General features: G+C 51.7%; 8 protein-coding genes across 8 annotated transcripts; 5 read left to right on the forward strand and 3 right to left on the reverse strand.

Annotated features, from left to right (window-relative positions):
- Positions 1 to 254: 254 nt before the first annotated feature.
- PtrM4_051190 (FabG, Dehydrogenase with different specificities (related to short-chain alcohol dehydrogenase)) lies at positions 255 to 1,292 on the reverse strand (the record flags this gene model as incomplete). Its single annotated transcript, XM_001936894.1, has 1 exon — positions 255 to 1,292. One exon carries the CDS (start codon positions 1,290 to 1,292, stop codon positions 255 to 257), a length of 1,038 nt encoding a protein of 345 aa, XP_001936929.1.
- Positions 1,293 to 2,126: 834 nt separating this feature from the next.
- PtrM4_051200 (Qor, NADPH:quinone reductase and related Zn-dependent oxidoreductase) lies at positions 2,127 to 3,205 on the reverse strand (the record flags this gene model as incomplete). The annotated part of the gene is made up of 2 exons (XM_001936895.2): positions 2,127 to 2,887; positions 2,938 to 3,205. 2 exons carry the CDS (start codon positions 3,203 to 3,205, stop codon positions 2,127 to 2,129), a joined length of 1,029 nt encoding a protein of 342 aa, XP_001936930.1.
- A 487-nt stretch (positions 3,206 to 3,692) lies between these two features.
- On the forward strand, positions 3,693 to 4,577 carry PtrM4_051210 (Med7 multi-domain protein; the record flags this gene model as incomplete). The annotated part of the gene is made up of 1 exon (XM_001936896.1): positions 3,693 to 4,577. One exon carries the CDS (start codon positions 3,693 to 3,695, stop codon positions 4,575 to 4,577), a length of 885 nt encoding a protein of 294 aa, XP_001936931.1.
- An 855-nt stretch (positions 4,578 to 5,432) lies between these two features.
- PtrM4_051220 (DUF2235 domain containing protein) lies at positions 5,433 to 7,043 on the forward strand (the record flags this gene model as incomplete). Its single annotated transcript, XM_066104904.1, has 1 exon — positions 5,433 to 7,043. One exon carries the CDS (start codon positions 5,433 to 5,435, stop codon positions 7,041 to 7,043), a length of 1,611 nt encoding a protein of 536 aa, XP_065959468.1.
- Positions 7,044 to 7,169: 126 nt separating this feature from the next.
- On the reverse strand, positions 7,170 to 8,717 carry PtrM4_051230 (NemA, NADH:flavin oxidoreductase, Old Yellow Enzyme family; the record flags this gene model as incomplete). Its single annotated transcript, XM_001936898.2, has 3 exons — positions 7,170 to 7,239; positions 7,373 to 8,547; positions 8,592 to 8,717. The coding sequence occupies 3 exons, from the start codon at positions 8,715 to 8,717 to the stop codon at positions 7,170 to 7,172; spliced, it is 1,371 nt and encodes a 456-aa protein (XP_001936933.2).
- Positions 8,718 to 11,177: 2,460 nt separating this feature from the next.
- On the forward strand, positions 11,178 to 13,236 carry PtrM4_051240 (Atrophin-1 multi-domain protein; the record flags this gene model as incomplete). The annotated part of the gene is made up of 2 exons (XM_001936900.1): positions 11,178 to 11,243; positions 11,293 to 13,236. 2 exons carry the CDS (start codon positions 11,178 to 11,180, stop codon positions 13,234 to 13,236), a joined length of 2,010 nt encoding a protein of 669 aa, XP_001936935.1.
- A 5,791-nt stretch (positions 13,237 to 19,027) lies between these two features.
- On the forward strand, positions 19,028 to 19,765 carry PtrM4_051250 (uncharacterized protein; the record flags this gene model as incomplete). The annotated part of the gene is made up of 1 exon (XM_001936901.2): positions 19,028 to 19,765. One exon carries the CDS (start codon positions 19,028 to 19,030, stop codon positions 19,763 to 19,765), a length of 738 nt encoding a protein of 245 aa, XP_001936936.2.
- Positions 19,766 to 21,367: 1,602 nt separating this feature from the next.
- On the forward strand, positions 21,368 to 24,046 carry PtrM4_051260 (Dimer-Tnp-hAT multi-domain protein; the record flags this gene model as incomplete). Its single annotated transcript, XM_066104905.1, has 1 exon — positions 21,368 to 24,046. The coding sequence occupies one exon, from the start codon at positions 21,368 to 21,370 to the stop codon at positions 24,044 to 24,046; it is 2,679 nt and encodes an 892-aa protein (XP_065959469.1).
- Positions 24,047 to 24,347: the final 301 nt, after the last annotated feature.

The following is a 24,347-nucleotide window of genomic DNA, read 5'->3' on the forward strand; positions in this document are numbered from 1 at the left end:
CAAAACTTGGGAATACGTTAGTGTACTTTTTGGCCCGCCACTGTCTTTAGAGATGGCTTGTGATCCAGTGCTTTGATTTACGAAGGAGGTTCGTGGTAGATCACTTCAGGATTAGCTTAACCGCCACGAGATTGCTGCGCAATAATTGAGCACAGCGTGTTCCGATCATGATTTGAGTGCCGAGTATGCAACTCAATTAAATATCATTTAGACATTTATGCTATCTCTCCGAAAGAGACAACGATCTCGTAGGCCTAATTTCCTAGCTTCTCCACAAGCTCCTCGGACAGCTTCCACAGCCTTTCCGCTTTTTCTTCATTTACTGCCCATTCAGCTGGCTCGGCAAGTTGGCAGTCGCTTAACCACACTCCCTTTTCGGGGGATAAGCTGGGATCCAGTGCTGCCACCAGTGCTGTAGCACTGCCCTGGTCAATATCCTTCGTCATGACTTCTGCGACCAAGGTCCTGACAGATTCTGGCATAGTGGCTAGACCATGTTTCCCTCCTGTACTGTACACAGCACCTGGATGGATTGCAAAGGCATATATCCCTTGTTTTGATAGCAATCGATTGAGCTGTACTACGAACAGAACATTCGCGGTTTTACTCTGCCCGTACGCAAGTATTGGACTGAATCTGTCCGTTTCTACTGCTGTGGAATCGAAATATTTCGCAACGGCAAGCCAATCTGGCTTTTCGTCGATAGGGAGCTTCCTATCACCATCGAAATTGTAATCGCTAAAACGGAATGGGCTAAAATAGCTTGCGAAGCTGCTGATAGCCACAATGCGCGTTGCACCATAAGGATTCCTCTTAGCGGCGGCAAGCAGCTTTGGAAGCAGCAGTTGGACAAGTAGGAAATGGCCTAAGTGATTGGTGCCGAAATGTATCTCCCGGCCATCGATAGTGAGCTGGCGCTCAGTACTGTTAAATAAGCCGCCGGCATTCGTAACTACGATGTGAATCTCTTTGACAAGACTCTCTCCAAGAATCTCGTTTGCTGCTTGACGAACGGATTGGAGTGAGACAAGGTTCAGTACAACGTTGAGGAACTGCGTCGATGGGTATTCGGTGGCGATTTGCCGAGTTGTCTCTTCTACGCGAGTTCTGCTGCGACCGGTCGCAATGATGAGGGATGCACCGCCGTGCGCAAATGAACGAGCGATAGCTTCGCCAATGCCTCCGGGGGAAACACCTGTGATGAGAACTGTTTTACCAGCGAGAAGAGAGGAGTAAGTTTTGGCGACTTCCAGGCCGCCAGTTTCTTTGTTGAAACCCGCGTTTGAAGCCATGTGTTGCGTGCAGGACAAAATGAATTTGAAGGGATAATAAGGTTGTTGTACTGGTAGAGCTACAGAAAGCGATTATATACACTACTAGGACATATGAGAAAGTGACCGAGGAGCACGTGAGAGATGTGAACCACAGTGTACTTAGTGAGATAACTAAGATCCTTGGCTGACATGGGGATTTGTGCTGCAACCCCTCATCTGCCTCGTCCGTCTCTTCCGTCTCGTCCGCATTTTCCGCCTCGTCCGCCTTTTCCGCCTTGTCCGCCTCGTCCGTCTCGTCCGTCTTGTCCACTGTGCCTGCAGTCTCCTTATTATTCTAGTAGTAGCTTATCGCATGATCTTAGCTAGAAGTTATTACCCCTACGTCTTCACAAATACAGCAATAATAAAATTTCAACCTTGTCGATAGCTTTATGTATAGAGGCTTTTCCTTTTGCTAGATAATACTTTCTGAGATTAGGCTCTTTTATACGGGTGTAGTCCGTGTATAAATAAAAAGACTATGCTGCCGATGAGTACACGTAAGCACAGTGTATGTGGGTAGTAAAGCAAAGCTTTTAGTATTGTATAAGGTAACTACTACCGTGCCGAACAGGTCAATGCCTGATATGCCCCACGAAAACTACTATACAATTGAGGTCGATGCCTAGTCAGAGTATTTCTCGCTCATGCCTTCGGGCCTTTTGCGAGCGTCCAAGCGGCGCTTAGACACTATCGCTCTATATATGTCCTGTCCCGATCTTGGTATGTCTATGCGACTGCCCCTTGAGCATAATCCTTTACAGTCATACTGTGTGCTCTCTCTCATCCTCTATTTGAACGCAGTAAGATTCTTTACTCGACCCTGTACACAAGCTTCACACCGGAGACCTTACCGTCCTTCAGATCCTGCAGACCTTGCGGAACACTGGCCAACCCATCTCGCACCTCGACTGGATGCGTCTTGATCTTGCCGTTGTTAAGCCAGTCTTCAGCCTGTCTCCAGAACTTGGCACCGAATTCGTAGTCAGTCTGGCTGGCATCGCGTTTATCGTCGTATTTTTCACCAAGCGCCGTGTAGGCCAAGGTGAACTTGGTTTTGACGTCGTTTCTCGGGTAGTCCTTCACTGGCAGGAGCGCAGACATGTGACCTCCACTGGAACTGATGGCTGCAGCGGTGATGTCGAAAGAATTGCCTTCGGCAATGCAGTCAAACGCGAGCTTGAGCTTATCGTTTGTCGCCTTCCGTATCTTGGCACCTACATCGGCCTCGTTGTAGTCGAGAACGTGGTCCGCGCCTAGCTTGCGCAGCAGGTCGAAGTTGTGCGGAGAGGCCGTTGCAATGACTTCGCAGCCAGATTGTTTCGCAAACTGGATGGCAAGTGTACCTGTTGCAGTAGATCCACCATAGATCAACACCGAGGTAGGTTCTTGTACCTTGGCTGGGGGTAGTGGCAGGCCAAGTTCCTGATACAAGCCTTGGGCGACTGTGGTAATTCCGACGCCCAAGGTTGCGGCATCCACGAAAGACATGTTATCGGGGATCTTTGCGTTGATACCGGCCTTGGTCTTGATGTACTCGGCAAAAGCACCATTGGAATGATCTGCTGGGTCGCCTGGGAAATATCAGCAAGCATTCTATGACAGGACCAACACATCAACTTACCTCCACGAACGAAGCCGGCGATTCGGTCTCCGACCTGGTAGGTGGTCACGCTCTTGCCAATTTCTTCGACTACACCAGCATAGTCACACCCGGCAATAGCGCCAGGTGCTGTTGACCGTTCGATGTTCTTCCAATCAGTTGGGTTTAGTGCTACAGCTTTGGTCTTGACAAGAAGCCAATTGTCGCTTGGAATTTTAGGTAGGGGTACGTCGTTCCTCAATTCAGAGACACCTTTTGAGACGTGAACGACTGCTTTTTGGGTAGACATGGTTTTTATGTGGATGGAGCGCTTGAATGATAGATTCAAAAGGTTATTTGGGATAAATCTGAAGACTTTCTACTTGGTATTGATGTTACAATATATACCTCCACTATTTTATATGCTAGTTGTTGATTTATAATGGAACGACAGCGTCATCTACACAACCTACAAATCGGCTCGGACGAAGTGGGGTATGTTCGGCGAATACACCATTTACGCCTAGCTGCAAGCAGTGTTACCAATAATATGGATACCCATGGCTTCATACCGACCTGTCTCGTCAGAAAAGGAACGATGTCGCGGCCATGGCGTAGTTGTAGGCTGCCGATGACATGCGGGTGAATGGCCCAAGCTTTCTCGCAAGCATCCGTGCAAGGGTCCAGCATCGCGTCTCCAAGGACCAGCATTTACGCGTAGCTTTAACCACAACCCCCTCCAATTGTACCACCAGACTCAAACTACATCCATACTCAGTAAACTGTGAACGTAAACAATGGCAGACCCGCAGCCACCGCCAGACGACGAAGATCTGATCCTAAGCTTCTTCCCCGACCCCCCACCTTTCTACAAGCACTTCACCACGGAGAACGTGAAGCGACTGAAGGAGATTGAAGAAGAAGCCACATCCGATAATGACGACACAAAAACCTCTTCCACAACGAAGCTCACGACCGAGCAAATCCTCGCTCTACCAACCGAACTGCGCTACCTAATCCCACCTGAACCGCCCGGCGACGACGATGAATTCCACGTCTTCGACGTCGTCACAAAAGCAAAAGGCACAAACGTCTTCATGAAGAACATGGAATACATAGCGCACAACCTCGCCCTAGAAGGCGTCTTCACAGACTGGACGTACGAGCAACTCTACCCCTCCGGCGACGCTGGGACTGGGGCTGGCGACACCGACCCCTCCTCCCCACAGCAACAACCCACAACAACCACAAACTCGGCGACGCTCGACCGCCAAAACTACCTTTTCCGCTTCTTACGCAGTATACTGCTAAACTACATCTCACTACTGGGTATCGTCGCCTCGAACCCCACGTCCGACGCGAAGGAGCAGAAGCTCAAGGATATCATGACCATGGTTGCAAATATGCATGCGCTAATCAACGAGTATCGGCCGCATCAGGCGAGACACACGTTGATTGAGCGGATGGAGGAGCAGGTGCGGCGCAAGAGGGAGGAGGTGGAGGGTGTGAGGCGCATGGGGGAGCAGGTTAGGGAAGTGCTGTCGGGGTTTGGAGCGGTTGATGGCGAGGATAAAAGTGTGGTGAGAGAGGTGGAGGTGCAGGATGGGGCCTTGAGAGAAGAGGAGGCGAGGAGGGATGCGTTCAGGGGGATGTGGGAGGCGGCTGATGAGGTCGTGGTGTAGGAGAGAGTATACTGCGTCACACGCATCTCGACGTCGTCTTCTCTTGTGCTGAACGACGGCGCATGCGCCCTCCATCACTCAGCCAAATGACAGGCAGCCGCAGGCGCAATACCTCAACCAGGCAAACGGCTCGCGCCCTGTGCCGATGACGTCACGCGCCAAAACCACCGCCCTTGATAGCAAAAAGTCAGAGTCACAAATAAATTACGCACACATTTCAGCCGTTTATCAGCTTCAATCCACAGCTGAAGATACCTTACCTTTTTCGGTGCCATTCCCCCGTTGAGGGCATCAGCCCGCTTATACGTGTCAGAAGGCCGCCCGCCCCTTGTTGGCACGCGCTCGCTCGGCGGCGGCCCCGGTGCTCACTTCTGACTACCACTTACCAAGAAGAAGAAGGCAACCAAGCTGAGGCAAAACAGCCGCTGCTCAGCCCCCCTGATTTGATTTCAGCCGCTGAGGACTTTTTTGCTTATGGGCGAGATAAGAAGGGTATATTAGTTCTGTGGTTTCTTGACTTTTAGGGTGGTTTCCTGTGGCTGTGAGGTTTGCGAACTTGCACGGAGCATGGTGTGTGTGTGTGACTTGTTCGTTCGCGACTCTGACTCGGTCGAACTAAGCAGGCTTGCGTGGTCAACATACATCATCACGGGTCGTGAGATAGAGAAAGAGCTGGGTTAGGCAACAGGGGCGACTCACATTTATTTTGTCCTTTAGATTTTTACCTGGACTATTATTGAAACATACCTGGCCTTTTTACGGAATCCTCGATACAACGCCCATCTCCCTACGCTTTTCATCCGATATACAACACATCATCCCAACTTCAAGTCCGCCCCCTCATCTACCGTCGCCATGCCATCAAAAACCAGCACCCGTCCCCCAAAACGCCTCGCCATCTTCTGCGACGGCACTTGGGTGGGCCGCGAAACAAAAGTCGACGATGCACCGCCTAGTAATATCCGCCAACTCGCCAACATGGTAGGCGAAGTACACTACACTAAAGACCCGACGGCCGCAGCCGTGCACCCCATCGTCCCACACGCGCACACCAATAGCAGCAACATAACAGCCGGCTACCAAGAAGGCGTCGGGCTAAACAAGAACTTTTTGCAATATATCTGGGACGGAGCGACCGCCTCGTCGATAAGTGAAGAATGCATCTCCGTGTACAAATACATTGTCGAGAACTTTACTTCCGAACACGAGATCTGGCTCTTTGGCTTCTCGCGGGGCGCCTTCACCGTACGCTGTGTTGCGGGTATGATCAACAACTGCGGCATCATCAAGCGACGGGAGCAATACACGGATGCAGAACTGTATAGACTGTGCTTTGAAGTTTTTCGAACGTATCGATCTAACTTACCCTCTGATGCACCGGGGTCAGATGAGTGTCAGCGGTGGAAGGGGTTGGACGACAAAGTATGGCAGGTCAAACGACCGATTCGCTTCATGGGTGTTATTGATACGGTTGGGGCGCTGGGGATACCGAGGTTGAATGCTGGGATAGGGTTTGATTGGAGTCCGTTTGAGTTCTTCGATCAGAGTATGAGTGCGGTTGTCCAGCATGTGTGGCATGCACCCTGTTTGCACGACCGACTTTGGATCTTCCAGCCTTGTCTCGTTCTACCAGACGCTGCGGACGAGGCGGAAGATGGTAGGACGGTTGTTCGCCAAACGTGGTTTCCGGGCACGCATTACGATGTCGGGCGTATGACGTTCCGGTTCGTGAGGCAGAATCCTGTGAATTGGATTGAGGAGGTGTTGGGGTGGTTGCCGGATTTGCTGAGTCGCACGATTTATCCGAATCAGGTGCTTAGTGATGCTGTGCTGAGGTGGTTGGTGCGGGGTGTTATGGAGGTGGATGGCGGGTCTGAGACGATGATTATGCCACGAGCGGAAGAGGATATTCAGAGGTTGAGTGAGGAGTTTGTCAAGGCGGCGAGTAGGGCGCATGCAGAAGAGATGGAGGAGTCGCATTACACCGGTAGTGGCGATATCTATGGCGATGTCTTGGCCTATGCACCCGGCGGTGTGTTGTTTAGTGCTGTTAAGAAGACTTCGCACTCCATCACTTCAGCTCTCAACAAATTTTTACCGTCGCTTGGTATTGGCGATAATATTCAGCAGTTGTTGGGTATCAAGACGCTGATTAGTATCCTGACGGCGACAAACGATCGCCGTATTCCGGGGACAGAAGCGGATATCTATCCGTATATGGAGGAAGAGAGAGTGTTGGTCGATGGCGTGGAGACAGTGGTGCCGAGTATAGAGATTTTGGGTCGCATGAATCAGGAGACAAGGGAGAGGGTCAGGTATCCGAGTAAGACGGTCGAAGCATTTAAGTTGTGGAAGGGGGTCTTTGGGAAAGAGGAGAATGGACAAGCAGAAGGGCAGAAGCATGGGCGGGTCAATGGAAAGATTGATGAGAAGACGGATGGTGTGAATGGTACGAACGGAGCATGATGCAGACAGAGTATTGGAGAAGTATGAGCGTGTACAGGCGTTAGTCGGTGTTTGGATGACGTATATATGGCCAATGCCTTGGGATGCTTCTAGGTGTTCTTCAAGTCTTATAGTAGTTTAGATTACTCACATCTTCGGCTTGTTCATTTCAAACGCGGCTTCATTGGCAAAGGCATTCTTATCGATGACTTGGTCCCTGGAAAATCGGATATTAGAATCGTTCTACAATCGTGAAATTTACATCGTCTACATCATGTCTATGATACGGACCGAAACAAGTACGTCGTTGGTCGTTCATCCTCGAAGCAGGGGGCTTGGACAAGACTTACTTCTTGCCACGGCCTCCGAAGCCCCATCGGATCTGGTTTGCCCATCGGACTTCAACACCAAGGTCGTCAGCGCATTGCCATACAAAGCCAGGGTTCTTCTGAAACATGCGACCAATGAAAGCCACGTCCAGGTTGTCGTTCTCCAGGTATCCGTTTGCCTGCTTGCCATCGGTGATGCTGCCAACAGTACCGACCGCCATCTTATCGCCAACCTTATCCTTTACAGCCTTGGCGAAAGGCTCCTGGTATCCGGGTCCGCCGTGAATATGCTGCTTTTCGTGAAGACCACCAGATGAGACATCTAGTAGGTCTACACCCTTCTCAGCCAGAATCTCGGCAAGCCTGACAGTCTGATCAAGTGTCCAGCCTTCGATACCAGCCTCGTCGAGCCAGTCTGTTGCGCTGATACGAAGAACCAAAGGCATAGAGTCTGGAATGGTCTTGCGGGCGAGCTCGACTATCTCTAGTGTGAGACGGGTGCGGTTCTCGAACGATCCGCCGTACTCGTCAGTTCGCTTGTTGGATGCAGGCGAGAGGAAAGAGTGCAGGAGGTATCCGTGTGCGTTGTGGATCTCGATTGTGTCAAAGCCGATCTTCAAGGCACGCTTGACGGCGTCAACAAAAGCCTGCTTAAAGGTCTCTATGTCCTGTTTGGTCATCTCCTTGGGTGTGCAATGATGGTCGTTGAATGCAATGGCTGACGGGCCGTACACATTGTCTGGCCAGCCGTTCATTTCCTTGGTAGCAATGTCTCCCTTGCTCAACCAGGGTGCTACGGTGCTAGCCTTGCGTCCAGCGTGTCCAAGTTGAATACCAATCTTCTGGCCCTGCGAGTGCGCAAACTCGACAATCTTGCGGAGAGGCTCCATCTGTGAGTCTTTCCAGAGACCACTGTCTTCAGGTGTGATGCGGCCCTCAGCAACAACAGCTGTGGCCTCTACAAATGACAACCCAGGTCCACGCTGAATGATACCGCCCAAGTGTGTGAGATGCCAGTTAGTGTGGTGGCCATCTTCAGCCGAGTATTGGCAGAGGGGAGAGAGGGCGAGGCGGTTCTGGATCTCAAGACCACGGAGCTTGAGGGGCTGGAAGAGCTTGGGAATCTTGGAGCTCTTGTCGTGCATTCCAAGAGCAGTTCCAGCTACAGGTTCCTGAGCAGGAGTGAAGTAAGAAATCTAGACATGTTAGCAGAATCTAATGACATGGAGATAGTACATACACCAGTCGCAGCCTTGTTCCTTAACTCATCATGCTTTGGGACTTGATCGCTCTTCTTGTCCTCGGGGACATCCTTTGCGAGAGCATGGTGAGAATGCGGCGTCGCAGTATCAGCCTCGATACCCATGATTGCGATTGGCTTTAGGTAGGGTTGGTAGGTAAGTTGTGGATGTCTTGTTGAAGGCTGGGGCTTTAGTTTATGATGACAGCAAAGAGTGGGTGGTCAATGACATCTTTATACCTTCCTCCCACTCTTCTCGAAAGAACCGATATGACGTGCGTGTTAAACATTCAACGATCGGACCCCTGCCGCGGGGCAAGCTCGGAGCCCCGCCTTCCTCATTTGGGACGTCATGGCAGCAGTCGGACTATGAATTTCTTTCTGTGATGATTTGTCAGAAGCCTATCGTCGTCTTAACCGATATGCTGGGCCCTGATGGTGGTTGCACTATGAGCTTGGAGTTGCTTACACCCCATCTACCAGCTAACTGTACGAGGGTGGGGCCAGTTGGAGCTGAGCTTACAGATGCTGACGACGTCGAGAGTGTAGCCGACTAACACAAACATGCTTCCTGCGTCTGCGTCTGCGATCTGCATGCACGCTGCAAAAGTATACGTACCGCGCGCCTTCTGGTTGCAACACTTGGTGATATTTCACCAAGAAATGCCTCAAGAGCTTGGGAGAACTACAACAGGCGCTTGCTAAGCAGTCTTGGACGCCGAACTTGACCGCACCAAGCCTTTAGTGCTACAATCGATGCTGCATCAAAAGCTACCGTGTTCAGTATACCAAGAGATAGGTGTTGGCTGCGAAACTGCGACAGAGCGGCTAAATGTATTTCGGGCCTGTCTCGGGTACCAGGTGTGTGTAGCCTACTCAGGTTCGGTTGCACCACAGTCAGGTACGAGCAGAAACTGCAAAGAAGGTGGGACCAAAATGTTCCATGCCAATAGACAAAGGAATCTAAAGGAGCTTATTCCCATGAGCAAAGTACCTGACTAATAGTAAGTTTGGTATGCGTTGGGATGAGCGCCTTCATTCATGGACCCTGACCGCAGGAATCGCATTGATAGTAGGAGATTTCTTTCCTGTAGCATAAAGTTTGGGTTCCAAAGATGACCAAACCTCTGCTCACCGCTTCACACATGGCAGCAAACAAAATGTTTAAAGCGCAGTCGTGCCTTTGTGTAGATGAAGCAGAGTGCCACATATCTTCTCCAATCCCGATATTCGCGCGAGGACGGAGCCGAGTTGGAGACACAATGCGCCTCACCCTCACAGCCTGGCGATCTTGTCCCTGACAAGTCAACGTCAATGCAAGCAACGAAGCCACTCCTGCCTCATCAACAAGTCCAATGATGTACATCATGCGCGTTTCGTTTCGCGATGGCTGAGGCTCTTGAGGCTGAGGCAGCCGACGTTCCCGATGCTCCCCAGGAATTCGGACCTTCTCGTGTGACGACACAGGAAAAGGTCGGAAAGTCAGCCATCCTTTCCCAAGGGAGACGTAAGTGCCTCAGAAGTACCATGTGCGTGGGGAACATGTCGAGTGTTGGTTCCAAGCGGCTCTGCTGCAGCCGCCCGTCCCACACTGCCTCCCACACTGTTCGAGAGGCTCCGGACTTGGGCGAAGCTTAACGCGGCATCAAGTACTCAGTCAGGAGGCTACAGCCGGTGATAGGGCCTTGGATAGATTAGCATGGCCATATACCCCGCGAATGATTGCGGCGCAGGATACGAGGAACAGGTTAGCCGTGTGCCGTATCGGGCAAGGTGCCGGTTGGGTCATGAGGAATGTGGCGCGTCCAATGCCAGTACCCGCTCACGGCTGACGGCAGCGAGCTTAACATTCACGCGCGCTCCCTCGACACCACTCGTGCCTGTGCCGTACAACATCAACAAACGTAGACGCTGGCTTCGCGACTCACTCGCTTCGTCGTTTGCTAGCATTGTGCCATCGATTCGTGTTGTGTGCACCATTACGCCTGTCGCTCTTTAACCTCCTTGACGCCTGCCTGCCCCCGATCCCACTCGTTCACTCCCCATTGTAGTCGCTTTCACCGCAACCCCCCCCCCAAAAGCGACGACAATAAGCCGCGAAACACACCCAAACTCGGCCGTTGGGCTGTATACATATACCTTGTGGCGCCTGTCGGAAACCGTTTTTCCGCAGTTTGCCTGAGTTCAAGCCTGCGCGTCTCAAACACAAGCTGCTCCACCCGTGTCCTCTTGTCATGCGCACACAATCCAAGTAGCATACCGAACACCTGAACAGCTACGCATCCGGAAACCACGCCGTTCCCGGCCATCAGCCTCAATTGCTCCGCGTGGTTTACAAAACCACCGCCCCTGTCGCTCCCTCTTGACTGTTCGCTATTCGTGGTGAGCAGCCGGCCTGTTACCACCAACACCCTCAATCCGAAATTGGACCGTCCTTTTGCAAATCAAAGCCCAACCCCATGTCATAGCCACCACAGTCTCTCTTTACACGAAACAGCTGGACTGCAGGCCTTCGTACCGTTGATCGGACGTACCACAGTATATACATACACCACCGTACATATCTAATACCCAACACCGCCCATTATGGGGTGCTGTGGAGACCGTGAAAAGGGCGTCACCGTGACCGAGGAGCAGAAATGGGACTACATTGTAAGTGCGCGCACCCCGCATTCAGCCTAATATACTGACTGTCGCAAAGACGCTGTCTGACTTCAAGTCAACCTCGTGTCTCGCGCCCTTTTCCTACGCTTGGCTGTGGATCCTCGTTCTCATCTCCTGCGCCGTCTACGCCGCCGATGCCTTCACTGCCGTCAACCTCCTCGCCTTTGACAAGTGGACGAGCCAAGTCAAGCCCGTCGTTCCCTTTGAAATCGCAAAATGGATCTTCGCCATCACCATCATCATCTCCTATGTTTTCCTCATATACCGATGGATCCGCGCTCTGCGCGTCATGCGCATGGGCAGTGTGACCGAGTGCTACCTCGAGCCTTTGGCTGCTATCTTGCAGAGTATGCGCATCACAAAGGAGGGTCAGGGTTGGCGTCGCTTCTTGGTCTTCGCCGAGTTGACCAAGAGTAAAAAGGGTGCCAACTACATTGCCCTCTTCGTCTACTTCCAGTTCAAGAGCGCCCTAATCCTCATTGTCGCCCAAGGACCGCGCATTGCTCTCAACGCCATGACCCTGTATGCCGTCATGCAAGCCCAGATTATCCCAGGAGGCGATCACAGTGCCAAGGACCGTTCCAATTTTGAGCAGTTCTTCATGAATATCAAAATCATGGTCGACACCGGCAACAAGCAGGAAATCGTCATCTACTTCACCATGTTGTTCTCGCTCGTCATCTGGGTCATTACCGCCCTGTCCTTGCTCGCCGCTGGACTAGCATACATCTTCTTCCTGTGGCACTACATTCCCAAGGCTGACGGCAGCTTGACCAACTACTGCCGACGCAAGGTCGAGACTCGTCTGGAGCGCATTGTTGGCAAGAAGATCAAGAAGGCGATTGAGAGGCAGAACCAGCAATTGAAGAAGGAAGAAGAGAGGGCTATCAAGAAGGGTGAATTCGATTCATCAAAATCACGCCCCACTCTGCCTAAGCTGGACGGAGACGATGACGACAGATCAACTGTTTTCTCTATGCAACGATCCGACACTATGAACACGATTTCAACGCTTCCACCGTATTCTGCGTCCAATGCGCCTTCATACAGGACCAATACCATGAACTCAACGGGCCGAAGCTTGATCCAGAAGCCTTCTCTACCTACGCTGGACGAGCGCCCTGCCATGCCCAACCGTTCCGAAACAGGCTTTTCCAGCTATGGCTCTAATGCGCCCATGTTGAATCAAGCCGGTAACATGGGCAGGTCGTCGCCAGCGCCTCCTATGCCACCTCTGGATCGCAATGGGCCGGGATACTTTGGTGAACAGCACAACCCGCAATACGCGCCCGAGAGGTCTTTTACTTCAATGGCTCAGGGCAGAGCATCTCCAATGCCGCCGCGTGGACCAATGCCGCCTGTTGATACAAACTACAACAACTTCCAATACCAGTCCGAGCCTCAACCTAGCCGCCCTTACCAAGAGTTCAGCCCTTTCAACAGCCGAAACCCACAAATGGGTCAAGAGTACGAGCTTTCGCCTGTTGATATGACGCCAACAGAGGACATTACGCGCCACTACTACGGAGACTCGAGCCCAGAGGACTACCAGCCACCACAGATGCCGGACAACTTAAGAGCCGGATCGCCTGCCATGTCTCGGCCTGCCGGCTTACCGAGCCAGCCACGATCAGGCACCGCACCGCCTCGTGCTGGTGTGCCACAATCTCTGCAATCTGCTATCCAACGTCGCGAAGCCTCGAACCCTTTCCCCAACCGAGGAATGAACGGATCGGCCCTACCTCAACAACAGCAACGCAGCGCAACTGCACCGATTCAGCAACCGGGTTGGGCTCAAGGTCCTCCCCCACGCAGCTTCACACCTCAGGGACCCCCACCTCGCAGCTTTACACCCCAGGGCCCTCCCCCTCGTAGCTTCACTCCCCAGGGACCTCCTCCACGTAACTTCACCCCACAAGGCCCCGGCCCCCAACAGCGCGGTTACGGTCCAGGTGCTCCCCGCGACTTCGACAGCTACTGATGTTATCTCGAATCGTAACTCCTTATAAACGGCGTCTATTTTCGCATGATGGATACCAAACCCATGCAGCATCTTCACGGCGTTGACACAACTTTTCCTATTTTACAACCCTTTCTGTTGGATACAGAAACCCCATACGCTTTCTGCCGCATTAACAAAGCGCGCGAACACGATCTTCAAAACCCTTGGCTTCTGTACTACGATAACAAAGTAGCCAAAGGGAATGATATGGGAAGCTTCATGATGTTTTTTTTGTTTATTGCTAGTTTTTTTTCATTTACTTTCGCTTGCATGTTTCGAGATACCCCTCCAACCCGCACGGCTGGCCTCGGACGTCCATTCGCTTTTCTTGTATTATGTGGAAGCTTGGTGGAGAGATTTATTTGTTTAAGATTTTTCTAGTGAGCTGTGGAGGAAGAAGTGTGGTGATGGGAGGTGGGAGGTGGACCTGGTGTTTGTTTGTGCCACGAGTGGCTGTGTCAGGCACATTGGTTTGTGCCGGAAGATAGCATATACCCAACTTTTTCTCCGAATGCAATTGAGCATCTTCGTATGTTTGCAACCAAGCTTTTTCTCCCAATGCCATGAGCCGTGAAACAGTACACTTTGAGCTTTTGTCCTTTTGACCGGCACTTCTTCACTCGTGGTTCGGGTTCGGGTACAGACAGCAGTACTCAGAGAACCACTGGCTCATCTACAAAATCACCAAATTCCCTCTAATCAAACTACCACACCGACCCAACCCAATCACCTCACATAACCACACTGTCCACACCATCCACCCCCGTCCGCCAAACCGCCAAGACTCTCGTTTCCCCCCTCCAAGAAAACCACCACGTTTCACCTTCCCACCTTCATCACCCCATACACCTTACCATTCAAACACACCAAAAAAATCCAGCCTACCCAGTCCGCCCTTTCGCAAGTCCCGCTGAACTCCGGTTTCAGCTTCGTTGGGTTATACGACAGGAAAGAATAAGTAATGAAGTTAAGGCCGCGTAACACAACCCAGCCCGAAGCTGACGTCCGGCTGGGCAGGCGGAGGCGAAGGCGGAAAGTGAGATGGGAAGTGAGTGAGAAGTGAGTGGGAAGTGAGAAGTGAAGGCCAAGCCATTCTAGCCTATGGTCGAATGCTCGGCTTGTTTTATAGTAGATGTTGGTATTATACCAGCCCAGTCCACCGGTAGTATACTTTCCTCGCGACCCAGGTAAGTAGACACATCGGTTCAACCGGTCGGTAACTAGCGGAAGCGGAAGCGGGATCTGTAGCACATACACGCAGCAAACAAGCCCACAAGGAAAGTAACCTAAAAATAAAGACAAAAAGACCCTGAAACGCAAAAAAGAAGGGATATGCCGTTGCTGAGAAGCAACAAGCAAAACGGGAAAACAAATGTTGGTGGGAAAAACAATGTGGCGGGATCGGAAGATGGAGAGACGGGGCGTCGGGATGGTGTACCGGGTGGTAGTGCGTGGTAGTGGGTTTATTGGGGAGGGAGTGGTACCCGGGGGAGAGGGAAGAAGGAAGGTGTTGAGACGGGTTTGGAGAAGAAGGTTTGGAGTAACCGCAGCGTGTTTACCTCTCTGCTTTATTGTTATTGTGTACCTTTTTATGTGACTACTATGGCATCTTCTTGCCTACAATCTAGTACCTAGGATCTGCTGGGCGATGAACTTTCACGCAGCGTTGTTTGGCAGGTGTGTGCTTGAAGGAAAGAAGGTATATGAGAAAAACGAAGAGGGAGAGTCGGTTTAAATGTTCTATAAACTAGTTAGTTTCCTAGATTAGGCGTTTCGACGTCTCTGTGGATAGTTAGTTAACCTAGCTGTACTGGGTAAAGTAGATGTGTAGGTAACTATATTCACGTGCTACCAATATAGCATAATACTATACATCATTTCATCCTATCTTTCTACACATAAAGTACATTTAAATATCAAACACCCTCCAAAGGTCGTATCGCACCTTCCTCCCCCCAAACCTGCCTTCACATCAGCCTACCTCACCCTAACCACCTTCACCGGCCCATCAGCTCCACCCACCGCGGTTACCTCACCAACACCCCCTACCCATCCCATCCTATCTCATCCCATCACTACGCCACCCACACACCCCCTCCCCAGCCCTGCGCGTCCGGAATCTCTCGTGCCAGAAAACCTCCCAGCCTGCAGCGGACGGTGCTAGGATCGGCAAACCCGATCTTCAGGTACCGGTACCATACGTTTGATCGACAGGCACCAAGGCATCAACGCAAGGCACACGGATCACGCGCGCCCACATGATGCAGAACGACGTGTCGACACGACAACGACACAAACCTCACACAATAAAGTCTCAACAACAGTAAACCCACCACAATACAACACTTGCTGAACCTTGACAGTGTGCTGTACCATCATCTCACCGGAAACCCACCTAGTTCATCACCAAGCTCACAAGTTCACAAGCTCTGTTTTGATTGTACAAACTATACATAGTGTAGTTCAGTCGCACGATTCAAGCGCCATTACTACACTACTACAAAAGACCCTGGAGCGGTTTCTCCTGTGCGTGTCTTTGTGTTTCAGGTATTTTGAGAAGGAGGGGGAACTTGAATGGCGCGACGTGCGACGGTGACAGGAGGGGGTTGAGGGGAACCGCAGGTAAGGTTTGACAGGGCAAGGGTGGAGGCAAGCGAGGGTAAGACATGTGAGTTTCAGGTATCTCTAGGCGGGCTTGGTGGTGGTGTTGCAAATGTTGAGGTTTGAACTACGTATGCGTATGTACAGTAACTATGCGCGCATCCTGCTGCTGCGACTACGTACCTATGTGGTGGCAACTCACACCCAACATCCCATCTAGTGCGTACATGTACAAACTCAGCAACAAGACCGAACGCCACATGTCATAATTCCAGCTGACTAAACCCAATCGCCGCCTCGATTCGAGGTCCTGTACGATCGATTGCGACAGCGAAAAAACGAGTGAGCCACCGTCGTCATCTTACACAAATATTTCCGCCGCGCCGCACCGCCGGCCGCCGCTTAAAGCTCACCGCAACATGACATGTGCAGAGTGCAGAGTGCAGACCAACCTCGTCTCGTACTCGGCTGAACGACGCACATGCACATGCTCGCTAAAGCTGCAGTAATTACATCTACAACTGCATCTGCATCAGCATCGTTCAATGACAAGAGGGAAGAAAACTCTTTTCTACCAACCATACTCCAATAAAGCAAAACAGTCATACATACCATTACAAACCCACTGCAGATTCTTCACCGTGTATGCAGGTTTGTAGAAATCCAGCCCGACTAGCCCCCCCACAGAAAAAAAAGCAAGAAGCGAGATTACACTGTAGGCACACTTTTCTGGTGTCTAGAACGGGCTCCAAATGGGACAGACACTTACACGTGGGTGACATCACATACATGGATGCGGATTGGAGTAGGTATCGATAAGACCATACGAAGGCGGCTTACAAAGGGACCTGCATGAGTCTTCCGGAAGTTGCTTTCCCGCATTGCGGGATTGGATGAAGTTGGAAGATTGGGAAATTACCTACTTACACTACCATTGTAGTGTGGATGGTTGGTAAGCGAGTTTTTGCCAATGGGCGTGTGCCAGCGATGCATGCTTGGGTTGGCATGTGTTGGTGGATTTGAGAGAAGGGAAAGATGTAAATGTGTTGAGTAGAGGACGGTGGGCTGGCAGGAGATTTCCAGCATACGGTCGTGTTCCCACGTAACTTCTCTTGGGTTCGTCTCGTCTCGGCCAGGACATAGAAGTTGTGTAGTTCAACATATCGTTCTGTGTAAGGATCATTTCCCTCGCAGTGTCTACGCAGATGTTACCGCAAACAGAAATGATCGGGAAAAAGAATAATGTCTGAAAGAATCTGCACATGTGCTTCATGCTGATTGGGAGGGAGTCACAAAAGACCTGGCACCAAGTAGAGGTTTCCGTCAAGGTGGTCTCGGCTATGATTCCGTTTTTCGCTAATAGCAGCGTCACAGTGAAGGTTCAGCGAACAGCGGCCCACCACGTTGTGTGCTGACTCCCCTGGCTGTTCCACGTCGTGGGCTGACTTCCCTTGCTGTTCCTGACCCGACTGGTGGGCATTGTCGTCGAGATTTTCCTCACGCATATGCGGGCCACCACGTTGCGATAAAGGCTTATCGTCCCGCTGACGGCACCGGGGCTCCACAAACGTCACATCGGCACATGGTGCTGATCCGTGAGTGGAGAGAATCCTGCGTAGGTGCAGATGGAAGTAAACAATGGACCGAGCGAGTAGCCGTGGAAACGGTTGCGTCACGATGGGCTATATGACAGACGGGCTATATCCAAGTAATGCATGGATTACCGGACATGAAGAAGCTGTTGAGTGGGCTTGCTGGGGAGGGAGCCGACGGGGAATTTGTGGATATCGATGTATGAATTCGACTACGTACAGGCCTTGTGCTCCCCGGCAGTGTCAGTCATGGACGTCGTGGCACTTGAACAGACTTTGTGGCTAGTCGTGTCTAGACTTGGGTTAGAAAACATGTGAAGGTGACATATGTAGGCGAGGTCAGAGCGACACCAGGGCGACGCGGCCGGTGGAAGTGGTTCTGGAATCTGGAAGGTCAATTTCCCCACTTGGGTTCGCGGCGACAAGACGACACGCATGCGCCAGTTCCAATCACAGCAGGGCGGTCCCACCAGAGGAGATCACAATTGCGCGGCCTGTTGCCAGTGGAGCGCGGGCGGTGAATGGGAATCCGTGTGGGGGCAATGCGCTGGTGTCGTCGCGACAGACGGTGAAGTCGTGGGCAATGTGAAGAACACGTCGCATTGTGTTATATCGAAAGCGCGTAAACAAGTTGCTTCGTGTGGGCGGCAGCACGATTCAGGCGACGAATGGGCAATCTCTCAAACTCTCAAACGTCGGGGGCGCCAAGTGTGCCTGAGCCAGGAACACCAATCATAGACGTGGTCCCAAGGCGATAAACGGAAAGAGAAGGCCGCTATGCCAGGGGTCGAGGCGCTGGCAGCAATTGGCCCTGACTAAATTAGTAAACGGCATAGCACTGAGTCCGCAGCGCGCTAGTCCGCTCCGGTCAGCCAGGAGATGAGATGGAGCCGGGTGAATACTGTGCTTTTGGCCTTGTTCCCTTTGTTCCCTCCCCTTCACCGGCCCATATAACCCACCCGTCGTCCTTCTTTTCTGCCACACAAGCAAATTTCGCGCGTTCACTCATTCACGCCCGGCCTCTGCTTCTTGCTCACCCAGTCACTCCTTACCAAAACAAACCCAACAAAACTCCTATCCGCATCCTCCCAGCCCATCGAGATACGCCGTTGAACGACGTTACGACCTTTTGGCCATATATAACCTAAACGTCCATCAGTAACCCTTTCTACCATGCGTTACTCTTCCGCCCTGGTGCTGAGCACCATCGTCGTTGGCCAGGCCGCCGCCGCCAACCTCCACAACCGCCACGCCAGCTTCCACGCGCGCCGTCAAGCTGCGTAAGTACTTGCCATGATCACCTTTGCGCCGCACAACTAACTGTATACAGCGAAGCCAAGCGCAACGCCGATGAAGTCGACTGGTCCAAGGTTGCCTATGACCTGGGCGATGTCAACTGGAGCTCCGTCTTCGCCTCGACTACCCCTACCCCTACTCCTACTCCTACTCCTACTCCTACTCCCGAGAGTGACGCTCCTGCCGACAAGCCTGCCGACAAGCCTGCCGCCGCTGCCAAGGTCACACCTGTCGCAGAGGTCGAGGTCACCAAGGAGGATGTCCCTTCTAGCAGCCCTCCTATGCCGTCGCCAACACCATCGCCAAAACCTAGCAAACCCTCGGGTGATAACTCTATCGGCGGCATCATTGGCGATGTTCTCGGTGATGTAGGTGACGCTATTGGCGAGGCTGTCGATGATCTCATGCACGGTGTCCAAGAAGTTGCCGAGAAGCTGAACTGCAAGATCGGAAAGAACGACAAGAGCAACAATGGCAAGATCTGGATCGGCGACGACAGTAAATATACTATCGAGTTCATCAACAACAAGGCTGATGATGCTGTCCTCTACTGCTGGGCATCCAACGGTTACAACGGCATGATCGTGACCAAGTTCGAGCCTGAAATCTCCGTCGCAGTCAAGTCCGGCAAGTCAGTAACGCTCTCTTGGGCTGCCGACGTTCCTTCCGCCTGCGCCCCTGTCTTCTCCGGCACAACCACTTCCATCTTCGGAGGTATCGACAACACCTGGCTGGAGATGAACTTTGGTCAATGGGGTACCTTTGATGTTTCGCGCAATGTCAACATGAAGGGTGACAACATCAGCGCCAAGGGATCCAAGTGCACATCGGACATGGAGACGTGCGTCTTCGTGTGCAAAAACGGCATGGCCTCTTGCGAAAAGGGATCCGACTACACTCTCAAGAACTGCCATTCCGGCAACGGTGGTGGCGGTGGTTGGGATGTCAATGTTGCCGGTGTCGGTGGTGGCTGCTCCATGGGCGCGAACAGCGAGCACATCAAGGCCGTCCTCGGTTAGGTGTCGTCTATGTCCGTATGGAGTTTGTCATGCCTCTGATTTTTTGCGTATTCATCTTCCGCCATATTCCCCCTTGCTCATTGCTGCCCTGGGCATGTACCGTCCAGGCAGTCTTCTTGCCATGGCCACCTGACAGGATACCTGTGCGTGCTGGGGATAGCGGTAACCGATGCACTTGCATCTTTCGTCAGGACTCTTAGTGGTCTATGTGTAGTATTTTGTAACTGTTTATTGTTAGTTCCCGCAAATACGAAAGCATAAAAAACTTAATCGCGTCATTGCCAAGCCCATGCCTCATCTGACAGTGCTCATTACTCTTAACCTTCTGTGTTCGCTCTTTTCATTAGTCGCCCCATCGATGTTGTGTGTTTGGTGTTTGTGTCATGCTTTTTCTTTTCTTGCAACGAATAACTAGGCGAACAGACGCGTTTACGAATAGGATTTCGAGTGGAATTGTACAGGGTATGCGTAGCATCTAAGCGGAGTCAACTCGAGCTGAAACAGGCCCAGGAGTGGTCGTAGTGCGAGGGCAGGCGGTAGAGTTGATGGAAGGATCTGGCGATGTTGAGCTGCCAACGCGTCGTTTCGGCAGGAGCACCGGGGGAAGCAAAAGGTCAGATCCAGGTACACCTTCAAAGTCGACTCTTGTAAATAGTAAATGCCGTTGCAAACTGTATGGCCGTGACAAAGGCGCGACTGTGAGTGCTGAGAAGGTGCGGAGAGCGGAGGTGATGTGCGGTGTTGAGTAGAAAAGCCTGGGACGGTACCAAGTAACAAGCTTGAAAGAGGGGAGACCCTTACGTCAAGACAAAGTAACGAGACAAGAACGAGCGGGACGGTACATGAAAACTGGAAAGCTGGTGACACGGAAAGCGCGATGATGAGACAAAGTGAAAGAAAGCGCACGCGTGCAACAGAGACTATGATGTGAAGAAAGCGAACAGCAACGTTTGACCCAACGAAGCAAGCACGGCAGCCCAACGCCAAATAGTGAGCAGATCAACCTCGGAATCAAGACCAACACTTGAACCACGTGATGAGTGCTGGAACGCTTCAAGATGCCAGGTATGAAGAACAGTATCGGGAAATACTTGCTCAAGTACTGCACCATGGCGCCCTGTACTCAAGGTTGTCAGTAATCAATATCTCATCAATATTGTTGTTTGATTTGTTTGATTCGGAGCCAACCAACTAACCAACAGTTAGCCACTGTATTTCTGTCAATCAATCAACCAATCTTGAGAACAAAATGTTGATAGGATTGGTGTTGTTTGATAGTAAGCGAGGGAGGGGGATACCTAGGTGAGGCCTCTGGGATAGCTGCTCAACGACGAATTCTTAGTGTTGGATCTTGCTTACTAAGCCTACTCGCGTGTAAGTTATATGACCTAGGTTCCATCCCATCTCTCACTCACTCCAGGCTAGTACGTACGAGGCTTAGCGCCCACAACGCTAGCTGGCAGAGACATAGATCTCAATTCCTGTAGCACAATACACAACACGATTCACACATGTTCTATTCCTAGTGCTACTGACATCAGGCTTATAACATTTAACAACACCTTACTTTCTCGCGGCTCCGGCTTACTTTTAGCCTTATCCATGCCCTCTATACCAGCAAAACGCAAGCCCGAGGCTGCCGAAGAAGCTGATACTCCCTTCAAGCGAGCACAACGTACGCGCAAACCTACGCTCAAAGCGCTGTTGGGTGACGGCAGCCAGCCAACCCAGCCGATAGAGCTGCCAGAAAGTACGCCGGATCCGCCTACAGAGCCGCCTACACAAGTTATCGAGCCGCCCACACGGGCTATTGAACCGCCATGTAAGCCTGTACAACAACCCGAGGAGCGCCCTCGGCGGGCATCACCACTGCCTATTTTGGCTGCCTCACAAGCCTCTCGGCTCACTGATGAGCCAGCCTGGGAGTCGCAGTTAATGTTTGATAAGCCAGAGGACTCTATTGTACAGCCTTTAGCTTTCTCTAGCGCTGCCACTGAGGCTTTGGTGGAGGAGGATAGCGCTGTGAGCGTCGATTTTCGCGACTTTGAGGGCGTCGATTGGTCGCGATTAAAGGGGTTTGTCGCGCCGCTGAGCACTCCACGAGGCAAGGCAAGCTGGATTTTTCAACACGGCTGGCGTGTCTGGAAGGAGGGTACTCACCACCCAGATGAGTTGTACTTTGTGTGCAAGTACTGTCATATTCATAAGCTACCTAATGGTGTACACCGAGTAACGAAGTCAACCACTGCCGCCAACGGGCACCTCCAGCTTGATAAACCTGGTCATCGGCTCAGCAAAGATGGTCCAATCCTAAGCAAACCTCTCCGCAAACATGGACAACAATCACTTCGTCAGGCAGCTCTAAGCGGTGTCAAATTTAGTCTAGAGGCGTACAAGACTATAGGAAACTTCGACGTACAAGAATTTCGGCAGGCAGCTGCGCTCTGGCTGGTCGACAACAACAGACCACTCCGCGAGTTTGAGACGCCGGCTTTTCGCAAGATGATCAGGCTTGCTAATCCTGAGGCAGAGGCGGCGTTATGGAGGTCTCATAACAGCGTGTCAGCGTTCGTGATGAGGTTGTACAGTTGGCTACGGCCTCAGGTGGTGCGCGCGTTGGCTGAAGCCGAGAGCAAGGTACATATAAGCTTCGATGGGTGGACGACAAAAGGCGGCAAACGTGGCTTCTTTTCTGTAGTTGCTCACTACGCCAACAGTAAGGGCGCGATAGTTGACCTACCCATCGCGCTGCCGCAGCTGGTGGGTGCCCACACTGGTGAGGCGATAGCTGACGCTGTAACCAAAATCCTGCAATCCTTCAGCATTAATCGCAGCAAACTCGGCTACTTTGTGCTCGATAACGCTTACAATAACGACACCGCTGTTAACAAACTCGCCGCGATGTACCACTTTTCTGCCTCCGATCGCCGCCTCCGCTGCGCTTGCCACATACTTAACCTTGTTGGCCAAACGATTATGTTCGGGAGGGATGCTGACGCGTATAACAACGCCCTGGAGAACACAAAGATGGAGGATTTTTACATGAAGGAGTGGCGGAAAGAAGGACCGCTTGGCGTGTATCTTGATATTATCAACTACATCAACACGCCGAAGCAGTGGAGTATTTTTGAAGATTGCCAACGCGAGGCAGTTAACAGCATGCCCACAGGCGCCAGCGGCGGCACTCGCGAGCCAATTAAGCCGTGTGTTACACGTTGGAACAGCTATTACGACTGCTTTAAGCGCGGAGTTCAGCTCCAACAAGCTATCAACGCATACGCCACGTACCACATTCGCGAGACTGAACAGGCTGACGAACAGGCAGCTATTAGAGGAAACAAGCTGCCTGATGTGCCGCGGTGGATGAGGTCAGACGGCCTTACGGCGGCTGACTGGGCGGTGATTACTGAGTACATGGCGATACTGCAGCCGCTCAAGTTTGCTACAGATCGCCTCCAAGGCCGCGGCAAGTGTGGCCGTTTTGGCGCACTCTACGAGGTCATCCCAGTATTTGAGAGTGTGATAACTGAGCTGGATGCACGCCTTCGGCCATACGAATCGGTCAACCACGAGCCATCTGAGGCGCCCGAAGATCACATCCCGATCAACCTGCGAGCCGCGAGGCGAAAAGCGAGCAATTACTTTACTAAGATCCTCCAAAGTCCCATTTACTACGCAGCTACGGCACTACATCCACGATATAAAACATACTCTAAGCGCTTCTGGCGCGACAAACCTACACAATTGAGCACCGCGCACGCGAAGTTTCTGCGGGTTTGGGCTGCCTACAAGCCTGCCGCTGCTGCCACAACACCAACCCCTGCGCCAAAACCTACCATGAGCAGCTTTGACGACGCTATCGACGCTATACTAGATGAGGACGGCGAGCATACATTGGAGGTGGAGGATGAGTACGATAGCTGGTTAAAAGAGCCTATGTGGACGTCTGATCAACACAAGGAGGGTCCAACAGCTGTACAGTACTGGTTATCGTTGAAGCCGAAGTATCCACATCTTTCACGATTGGCGATCGACGTGTTGACTATACCCGCCTCCAGCTCTGATTGTGAGCGCGTTTTTGCGGGAACTGGCGATATAATTGAGCCACAAAGGCGGAAAATTGGCGCGCAGTTACTGGCTGCTTTGGTGTGCTTGCAACGGTGGACTCGTGCAGGTTTTACAACACCAAGCACGACAACAGCAGCAAAGCATACTGATGAGGAGCTCACGGAAGAGTTTGCGATAGGAACGTGGGAAGAGCCGCCTGCAGAATTGTCATAGAAACGTCCCTTCAGAACCTTAAGTCTATCAATATTCAATCAATCAACCAACCAAAAATTGGCTCTTCAGTCTCATCAACTCAAACAAACAAACTGTAGCCCTAAGAAATGAGCCAGTCAATCAACATCTATGCCTCAAATGTTGGTTGTTTTGTTTGTTGCCATCTCTGCCTGTACTACAGAAATTTAATATCCACCAAGCCGATGATCGTGCACCAACACATACCAGGCTTAGCTGGACAGCTGTGCGTATCAAAAGAGAAGCTAAGCTGGATAATCGGCACACAGATCATTTATTAACC

The sequence above is a fragment of the Pyrenophora tritici-repentis genome, chromosome 10, assembly GCF_003171515.1.
Source record: "Pyrenophora tritici-repentis strain M4 chromosome 10, whole genome shotgun sequence".
Classification (NCBI taxonomy): Eukaryota; Fungi; Ascomycota; class Dothideomycetes; order Pleosporales; family Pleosporaceae; genus Pyrenophora; species Pyrenophora tritici-repentis.